The sequence below is a fragment of the Brienomyrus brachyistius genome, chromosome 22, assembly GCF_023856365.1.
Source record: "Brienomyrus brachyistius isolate T26 chromosome 22, BBRACH_0.4, whole genome shotgun sequence".
Classification (NCBI taxonomy): domain Eukaryota; kingdom Metazoa; phylum Chordata; class Actinopteri; order Osteoglossiformes; family Mormyridae; genus Brienomyrus; species Brienomyrus brachyistius.
In genome coordinates, this window is record NC_064554.1 from 9,796,286 (window position 1) to 9,805,845 (window position 9,560).

At 46.7% G+C, this 9,560-nt stretch overlaps 1 protein-coding gene across 2 annotated transcripts; it reads left to right on the forward strand.

Moving 5' to 3' along the window:
* The first annotated feature begins 1,450 nt into the window (after positions 1-1,450).
* On the forward strand, positions 1,451-9,385 carry LOC125718482 (brain-specific angiogenesis inhibitor 1-associated protein 2-like protein 2). 2 transcript variants are annotated; one of them, XM_048992360.1, is made up of 14 exons: positions 1,451-1,687; positions 1,853-1,918; positions 2,433-2,508; positions 2,797-2,883; positions 4,195-4,256; positions 4,654-4,725; positions 5,058-5,147; positions 5,246-5,377; positions 5,597-5,701; positions 6,027-6,108; positions 6,741-6,948; positions 7,079-7,144; positions 7,335-7,515; positions 8,524-9,385. In XM_048992360.1, exons 2-14 carry the CDS (start codon positions 1,865-1,867, stop codon positions 8,545-8,547), a joined length of 1,239 nt encoding a protein of 412 aa, XP_048848317.1. In that variant the 5' UTR covers positions 1,451-1,687; positions 1,853-1,864; the 3' UTR covers positions 8,548-9,385. The 2 variants fall into 2 exon arrangements, with proteins under 2 accessions (XP_048848317.1, XP_048848318.1); XM_048992361.1 differs by having other exon boundaries at positions 1,451-1,918; positions 6,030-6,108.
* The last annotated feature ends 175 nt before the right edge of the window (positions 9,386-9,560 follow it).

Here is a 9,560-nt window from a genome sequence, read left to right on the forward strand (position 1 = left end):
TCCACTTATGGCTCCAAGACAAAAGGCGGTTTATTAAAGAAAACAGAACACACTATGCTAAAATACAAAACAAAAGGACCACAAGGGGTTACAACTAAGCAGGGGAAGATGACTAATAGAACAACAAATGACCTACAAAAGGAAACGGGTAATACGGCAAACAAAACTAAGAAAACAGGCAGAGTAACCAACACAGAACAATGTACATGCAGGACCGTGCAGTGGCACACAGAGTAACTTCTCACACAATTACTAACTAATCTCTTGAGCCATGTGGCAGTCCAAGGAGCAGTGGAACACACAAGAGTTAGAGAGTGAAAAAGCAGGATAGCCAGTGACACCTGCTGGCCAAACAGGGTACAGACACGAAGGGTAGGGTCGGACAGGCGCTGATCCTGACAATTTCATTACACACTATACGCACTGTTTGGACACAAATTGTGTCGACAAAACTTTTGACTTTGACTTGACAAAGCAGTGCCGACAAACCACTCGCTTTTGCTCAATATTGTCTCAGTCCGATTCAAAATGTTTTCCATACGGCCGAAGGCAAATGTCTTATGGAGACCAGTTTTTGTTCCCTGCTTTGTGTCCGTAGCCTTCGGGATAAGCTCCAAACTCCCCCATGACCATGTACAGGATAAACGGTCACAGAAAAAGCATGGATGTTTGTAGTGATGGAGCACTTGTGAATGAGTATTTTGGGGCCAGTCGGACTATAGGGCCTGGTGAATTTTTGGAATTAAGAGGTTTGGAGGCCGCTCTGAGGTGGCCAACAGAACCAGCGTGTGTGCATGTTGCTGCAGGAGCTGTAGGCTTGGGGCTGGTAATGAATAAGAGTGTTTCACGTATGCAATATGATCTGTACGAGCTATATCAGCATTTCTGAAACTTATTTGTCTTTGGAACCAGTCATGTCAGGCTATGGGGCTGCAGGGCCCTGCATAAACGACCACCCCAACCCTCCCACCAGCTGCAGATAGATAGTGACTAGATGATAGATAGATATTATTACTATAGGTAGATAGTATTACTATTATTATTATTATAATTATTATTGTTATACCTGACCTGATCTGATTGAATTTTGATTGGTGCAGAAGCGAGGCTCCGTGGACCGTCAGGAACCCTCTCACGGACCGGCACCGGTCCACGGCCCATAGTTTGAGAAACGCTGATCTATATGATAATCCCCCTGATGCCATTACAATGATTTTACTATAGCTAGTGATTGTATGACCATACCGTTTACTCACTATAAAGAAACTGAGACAATGCCTCCTATACTACAAACAAGGTGAACTTTCTGATGCACAACAAGGAAGGCTGCTAAAATTACGTGACAAAATCACCCTGGCCTGGAACTGCATACTGCAAGAAATAAATGCGACTTCTGGCACAAAACGTGTGGGTGTAACCCCCCACGGAAGGATATGTGGTTGTAACTGATTATTCTTTCAATGCCTAGTCTAGATACCAGATATCATACAAATATAACATTAACACATTTGTTCCTTTTATAAATAATTTGTATGTCTCGTTTTCCGTTATATTTTGCGCCATTTCCTTATTACCTGTGGACCTGTGTTTGATACGGAACCTTAAAACATTTCTTTTTAATCTCCTTTTTTGGAACCGCTAAATAATTTACAGGCCTGCCTGCACTTTCTTAGAGCTCACCTGACAGGTTTGTCGGACTACTACGTGCAGGGAACAAGTGTTTCTTCTTAAAACCTAAAGCTACGTATATATTTTTTTGTTTTATGAGACTCCGGTATTTTCCTCTTAACGTCTTTATATAGTCTGTTGAAATTGTTCAAATTCACTTAATCTGATCGCGTTTCTGTAACAGGAGAGAGGTACCATGTCAGGGCAGAGTAGCGATCATGTGCATCGGTCGACTCTTGGAGTGTACGCGGTAAGTTTTCCCTTCCGAAAGATCACAATATAATGGATAATTTGTATTTGTTTTGACTTCTCGCGCAATGCCAAATACTTTGAGATCACTGACGATGAAAAAGAGCAATACTAACGACTTACCAGTGCCTGAGCACCTGACCCATTTGCGCAAACGGTCGAAAGTGCTTCCCACCCCCTCGGAGGACTGAGAGTTTATTTTCGACCTGTTCCCTACCGGGAGTTTTGGCGAATAAAAAAATAACTAGCGAACCCGTCACGTTTAAAATGCAGACACGATCACCGACAATCACGACTAATTTAGAGAGGGGGGGGGGGCTCTGCACCTCGGAAATTCTCTGCTAGGCTCTAGTAAATATTAGTATCATTATTGCAGTGCCGTAGAAGTACATGTAAAATATCACTATAATTTCAATATTACAAAAAAAAAAAATCTTTGTGGTCGCCTTCATAACCCTGTTCGTCGTCTGTACAAAATGTCCTCTATGTAACCGACAGCATCTTTTCATGTGCAGAACATTTTGGATCAGTTCAACCCCGGCTTGCAAAAACTTGTCGGTCTCGGTAACAGTTACGTGCAGGCTTTCCAAGGTGAGAGTAAGAGGATTAAAAGACGCCGCTCGCATTACACTGCACATAAACACCCTGTGTGTGGATTATGTTTATATTACATTGTGGGGACCAAATATTCCCCACAATGCAATAAAAACCAGTTATTTTGACGTTGTGAGGTCCATTATACAGGTCCTCACAAAGATCTGTAACAAATAAAAAAACTAAAAATGCCTAAAGTGTCATATTTTGTTTGGCTACTTATGGCTAAGGTTAGCCATAAGTAACACTATGTGTGTGTGTGTGTGTGTGTGTGGTGGTCCGCAGCCTTGGCTGTAACCAGCAAGGCCTACTTCGATGCCTTGGCCAAGATGGGTGAGCAAGCGCTTCGAAGCAGCTCATCCTACTCACTAGGTAAGAACTAAGACCTTAATCACATGTGCCATATGCACCCCCCCCCCCAGTATGAAAATGCAGCCGTAAGCTTGGCTCCTCCCACCGCCCATTAGTGTTTTCGAACGAGATTAAACGTCAACCAGGGAGGCAGAAATGACATCCTGTCTTTCCAAGAGTTTGATCTCTTCTTCTGTTCTGCTCCATAAATCTAAAACCATAAATCTGATCAGACATTTGGCCAGATGGCGGTGATTGGAAACAGTGTGTGTGTGAGTGTGCGTGTGTGTGTGTGTGTGTATGTGTGTTTGAGTGTGCATATGTGTATGATTGTGTATTTGTATATGAATGTGTGTGTGCCTGTGTGCTGTCGGTTCAATATCATTCTAATTACTCTATCCCTGTCTGCCATAGATCCGATTAAGATAAAAATTGAAAACAGATACTGCTGACTGTACATTCAGAAGTCCTGCTAAGCTGCTGAAAGAAGCGCAGTGAGGTCTTTAGGGGCATATGGTCGGCAAGCCAGCAGGCTGTGAGCTGGAGCAAGGGGCATGAGTGCAGCAGGTTTGAGGAGTGTGTAGTACAGAATAGGGTACACAGCAAGGCCACTCTGCCAAGCTCTGCCTGACATTACCCATGTCCAGCAGGCAACGGGTACTAGGTGCACCAAGTGGGCACTCACAACCCCGGCAGCTGCGTGCTGGTGTGACTTTGCATGCACATGGCAGCGGACGCCGGCTGGTATCAGATGGCCCGTGTGCGCTGCTTGCTTGAATAATAGATTGAGGCCAAATTTCAGGCCCGGCCAATTAATCCGCTCAGCTGCTCCCGTGTCTAGTGGCTCCTAGAGGCTGTGGAGTGCTCCAGATTAATTTGAATCTGGAGACTGGCACCACAGTAGTAAAAAGGGCCCTCTTATACTTACTAACTTTTTAAAAGTACGGGGCAATCAGAAGTAAACTAAGTAAATAATGAAATGGTTACGGGCGTTGATGTGGTGGGTAAGTTCTGGGTCTGTATTTTCACTGGTAAAACACCACATGGTTCAGGTAACCCTAATTTGCCCATTCTGAGTGAACGATTGACCAGTGATTGACTGGCATCCTATCTGAATCATAATCCACATGTCCTCTCTCCTGCAGGAAATAACCACTAACTCTGCCGGTGTCCAACTAAGTAAATGTTTTGTGGGAAATATATGGAAATGATTTACACACGTTCTGTTTGAGCGTGCAGGTTTTTTTTGCCGTGGTGTGCTGCTTGGAGAGTTTGTGCATGTATGGCTTGTCAGCAAAAGTTCCGTGAAGCTTCTGACATTCTCTTTTACAGGGGACATCTTGATCGAGATCTCCGAGAATCAGAGAAGACTCATGGCTGAACTGGAGGCCGTCGTAGGTGTAACGCACTCTTTCAGCTTGGTCTGAGTCCCAGTAGCTGTGGAAGGCTCCGGAACATGGTTTAGGAATGGAATTGGGGAGATAGCCATGGCTTTTATCTTGCTTATAGTGTAAGGTTTATATCTTTTAGGAGCTATCGCGTCACATCTCTAATAGGGCCAGACAACTAATAATAAACAAAGAGGTCAATCCTGATTAGGGAGCGGCTGCGCTGGCTGCCTAAAGTGGAGCTCTACACCTATTCCAGTGACATCGTTAGCGTGCTAAGCGCTACCAAAGGCCCTCCTGGGAGAGCCAATAATAGAGCTGCTATACAGGAAAGTGTATCGTTACCATTCCTGTGGCTGCGGTTAATTAACGATTATTCTCTTTTTGCACATTTTTCTTGCAGTTTCGTTGGTTTCATACTGATGTGTTGCAGGAGATGGATAGTAATATCAAGATGGATAAAGATTACATATCGGTGAATGGTGGTTCTTCTCCATACTTGCATGTTTCCACAGTTCAACTGAGAGGCAAATCTAATAGCGGTATTATTAAAGAACTATTAACTTTATAAACTATGCATTTAGGGCCCAGAGAAATGAGGCAATGGGTGCAGTTGACCATGAGCTGTCAGTCAATGATTGAACTCATTGGCAATCAAAATAACCTGTGAGAAATGGGGTAAACCAATCAATTATTAACACATAGTAATCCCTCCTTCTGTGGGTCTCCTATTACTATACATAGGCTAAAAATGATCTAATTTAGTTCCTCAGTATCTCAGGGGTAATTCTGCAATTCTTTCTCCAGGCCTGCAGGAGGCGCTATGAGATGGAGGTGAGATGCCAGGCAGCAGCTCTAGAGAAGCAGCTGAAAAGAGGCTCTCAGAGAAACACCCAGGTGAGTCCATGCGGCTGCAAGTTAAAATCACGCACCACCACTGAACTCGTCTGTCAGCATGTCTGCGTGCCTGTCTGCATTTTTCTGTTTGCGTACAGAGCAGCAGCAGCTACATGCAGTTCCTTTGGCAGAACCAGCAGGAGGCACTGAAAGAGGAGGAGAGGAGGTTCCAATTTCTTGCTGAGAAGCACTGCGGCCTCACTCAGTCCATGCTGTACCTCCTGAACAAGGTAGCAGGAGCAGCCAGCAGCAGCCAACGGCTCCCTAGTCCCCTTAAGTGCACGTCCTGTTTCCTGCTCACTTTAGCTGACTTTCCCATAATTCCTGGCGTGCTGTGTTTTGCTGCCACCCTGCATGCCAGTTGGACCCAGTGTCTGTAAATAGCTTGAGAAGCGTGACTTACTGTGGCGCTCAGAAGCAATCGATAGCAGCCAATTTTTTGTTGTCAGACTGGCAGCGTGCTGCAGCAGCGAGCGGAGCGATGGAGGGAGCATGTGGTGGAGCTGAGGGGGGGCAGGCCTCGCACGGTGATGCACGTCGACCCTCATGCGACGGTGAGGACGCGGTCCGTGCTGTTGGATCAGTGGTTCCAGCGGAGGGCCTCTGCTGTTTGGGTTTCTGCTCCTGCGATTAGCTGGAGAGAGCTGGACAGCGTGGCCGAGTAGGACTCAGAGTTTGCGGTATTCAGGTGGAAGGAGGTGGCAGGGATTGGTAGAAGGGAGATCAGACAAATCCTCTTGTCAATAAGGGGGCAGAAAGAGATGGAGAATTTGGGGAAAGATGGAAAGGCTGAAAGTTGGATGGTTAAGTCATTCATCCCTCCATGGATGGTGGAATGATGTCCCATTCCAGCTCTAAAACCCAACTGGTTCTTTGCAGCAGGTGGGAGGGAGAGAATCAGATGGAGCATGCTCTCAGGCTACCAGAGGGCAGCAGCCATGGGGTGTGCTGCCCTCCAGAGGTAGGAGGACAATACTGTGTCCAGACGTCAGTCATTCTGTATGAAGATGACTAAAGAAAAAAGATCCTATAACTGCAGTTTCAGTTGAATGTAACTACCCATTACACTGTTTACTCCTCACATTATTACAGTGCAGCTACCCCCATTACAGAATCTACCTGTCACTTCACTGGAGCTATCCCATTTACAGCATCTACCTGTCATATTACTACACCTGTCCCCATTACAGCATCTACCTGTGATATTACTACACCTGTCCCCATTACAGCATCTACCTGTCATATTACTACACCTGTCCCCATTACAGCATCTACCTGTGATATTACTACACCTGTCCCCATTACAGCATCTACCTGTCATATTACTACACCTGTCCCCATTACAGCATCCACCTGTCATATTACTACACATGTCCCCATTACAGCATCCACCTGTCATATTACTACACCTGTCCCCATTACAGCATCTACCTGTCATATTACTACACCTGTCCCCATTACAGCATCTACCTGTCATATTACTACACCTGTCCCCATTACAGCATCTACCTGTCATATTACTACACCTGTCCCCATTACAGCATCCACCTGTCACATTACTGCTGTACAGCTGTCTCTCCATACCACCTTTAGGCTCCTCCCTCCAGTCCGTTTGCTCCGCCTCCTGCTCCCCAGCTGCGTCCTCTGGGCTGAACAAGGGCAGACCAGTGAGAGCGCTGGTCTCCCACGATGACTCAGCAAACCCCACACTACTGCCCTTCTCCCAGGGGCAGGTGGTCACCGTCTTGGTATCGACGGCCCTAAACGGCTGGCTATATGGCAGGGTGGAGGGGGGCTCAAGGTGAGTCCAACCTCACGCTTTTCACCAGTGTGAGCCTATAGCATTTTAGTATAAACCAGCGAGATTGTTTGTGAGCTGTGTTTTGCTTTTGCTTCCCACATGTTTTATAGCTTCTTATTGCCCTCTACAGGCTGGGCTGGTTCCCCGCAGCATATGTCCAACCGCTTGAGGATGGCCCTGAAGATAGCAACCTCAGGTAACACGCAGGAGTATTGTACCAAAGTGTTACCAAAGCAAATATTTCTGCCAAATTTATCACATCACATAAACAATTTATTGCATCCTCTAGTGGTTAAGCTAGTCTCCAAACATATAGTTAGGAAATTCGCTAAATAAAGACTCAGTTAAATGAGGCCCATCTGACCAAACAGCTTTTCGTATCACAGCGCCAGCAATTTCCTTCAAGTGAACATCGGGAGCAGTCAAGACGCAGCTCCACCCCCTGCTCTGCTCCCAGCTCAGCCCCCTGCTCCGCCCCCTGCTCCACCCCCATCTCCGCCCCCAGCCCCACGCTTAAAAGTCACAACCTCTCCCGTAAGGAAGGCAGAGTCCACCACTCCCAGCAAGGTGGGTTTGCAAATACTTCACCCTTCACTACAGTGCTATTCAGTCTTTTTTTTTTTTTAGATAAATATATTTATAGACATGTATCCATACACTAAGATGCTAATTTTCTGGATTTCTATTTCAAACATATATTTCCCTTATTCTGCTTAACATGATGTCACGATAAATGACAATAAGAATATCTACATGAATCATACACCAATCATGCAGACATTACAGAGAGCAGTTAAGTATCATTGCATTTCCATCCCCTGGCCTGCAGGGGCACCTCGGCCAGGTGCTCTTCTCCATGGCCCCTCAGCCGTCTTTCTGGTGGTTGCATGGGGGGTGCTCTAGCTGCTGACAGCAGAGCGGTGAGAGTATCCAGACATGTGAGTGTTGGAGTGTGCGTGTGCCGGCCCGTGTGTGCGTGTGCCGACCCGTGTGTGCGTGTGCCGACCCGTGTGTGCGTGTGCCGGCCTTTGTGTGCGTGTGCCGGCCCGTGTGTGTGTGTGCCGGCCTTTGTGTGCGTGTGCCGACCCGTGTGTGCGTGTGCCGACCCGTGTGTGTGTGTGCCGGCCTTTGTGTGCACGGTCAGGTCTTTGCATGACGAGTGAAGACCTTTGGGGCAGCCACATGTCTGAGCATATAAAATGCATCATAAGTAAGAAGTGACAAAGATTCAGTGCACAGAGTCCAGCATTACTTAACATAACATCTGAACAAAGCTTCTGTAGATGTGGGAACTGAGCGAGGACCCAGCAAACCTAATATTCCGGCTGCCAAGACATCTGGCTCGGTTTGCTGAGGAGGGCGTCACCCTCTGAGACGCACCTCTAATCGTGCCCCCCCCCCCCCGATTCCCTAGGGACACCTGGTGGATCTCCATCCCATGTGGATGCCCTTTTCTCCCAGTGTTTGCAGGTTGATAACGGTTTTATCTGCTATTCTAATGACCTCTTATTTAATATGTATTAAAGGGTGAAATAATTAACTTCCCGCTGAGCTGAATGTGCTTTTCTTCTTCAGGCGAAGCGACCATATCGTGACTGAAACGCTGTGACCCTCAGCTGCTAATTACAGATCTACCCCCGGATTCAATTACACTAAACATGGGCCTTCAAAATCTTTCTTTTGGCCAGTGGGGCGATAGGCTTCCCGCCACTGCCGCCATCCGCCTGCAATTAGCGGACGTCTGAGCTGTTTTATAGCAGGGAGCTGATTTATTACAGTCAATCAGTCCCTCCTTCCCTCCCCCTCACATCGTTACACACCCTAAGGACGTGTGTATGTGCTGCAAGGTTTTGGGTTGCATGCCGTACAGTTCGGTGATTTGTCAGCTCCGCTCCTGGGTCTCCCTCGGCAGAACTCATCACTCTTGGCCACTAGGCAGATCAGGATAGACGACACCGAGGTCACCAGCTCCTGCTGACTTTCTTTCTCGCCTTTGCTGTCCGATTATTGTGATTCTTTTGATTCTTTTGCCGTCCGATTATTGTGATTTCTGCCAATCTGTGTATGACCCTGGTTTGTTTACTGGTTTTCTCGATTCCTGTGTTGCCCCTGGTACTGTCGCCTGTCATATTTCCCGTTGTAAGCCTCTCTGATTGCCGACTCGTTTGCTTCTACCCTCGACTAAGCCCTTGACTTGATTAAGGCCATTCCCTGCTTTTGACGCTTGTGTTATCATTATTTATAGTGTGTATGCTATAAGAAGCGACTGCTGTTTCCTTTTGACCTGGTTCTTTCTGTATGTTTAGTGAGTAAGGCTAAGTCTTTTGTTTTGATTTCCTTTCTTGTAGGGGAGTCAGCTGGGTTTTCAGGTGTGTAAGATTGTTTTGTTTGTTACGTTGGCCTGTGCCACTTGGTAAATACACCCCTTTTTATGCTACTGTTCTGTGTACCGTGCTTGATTTCTCCCCACACCACATGACATTCTGTTGCTCCCCCACTTCTGCATTGGGGGGCTTGTAACACGAGTATTAGGGCCTAGCAGTGAGGCAGAGCGCCGAGGGTGGCTGCATTTTGGAGAACAGGAGGCATCTGTAAGTTCTCCTGTCTGCCTG

Coding starts and splice junctions, on each gene's coding strand:
- LOC125718482 (XM_048992360.1), top strand. CDS start 1,865: ATGTCAGGGCAGAGTAGCGATCATGTGCATCGGTCGACTCTTGGAGTG. Junction 2,884..4,194: donor CAGCTCATCCTACTCACTAG/GTAAGAACTAAG, acceptor TCTCTTTTACAG/GGGACATCTTGATCGAGATC. Junction 7,145..7,334: donor CCTGAAGATAGCAACCTCAG/GTAACACGCAGG, acceptor TTCGTATCACAG/CGCCAGCAATTTCCTTCAAG.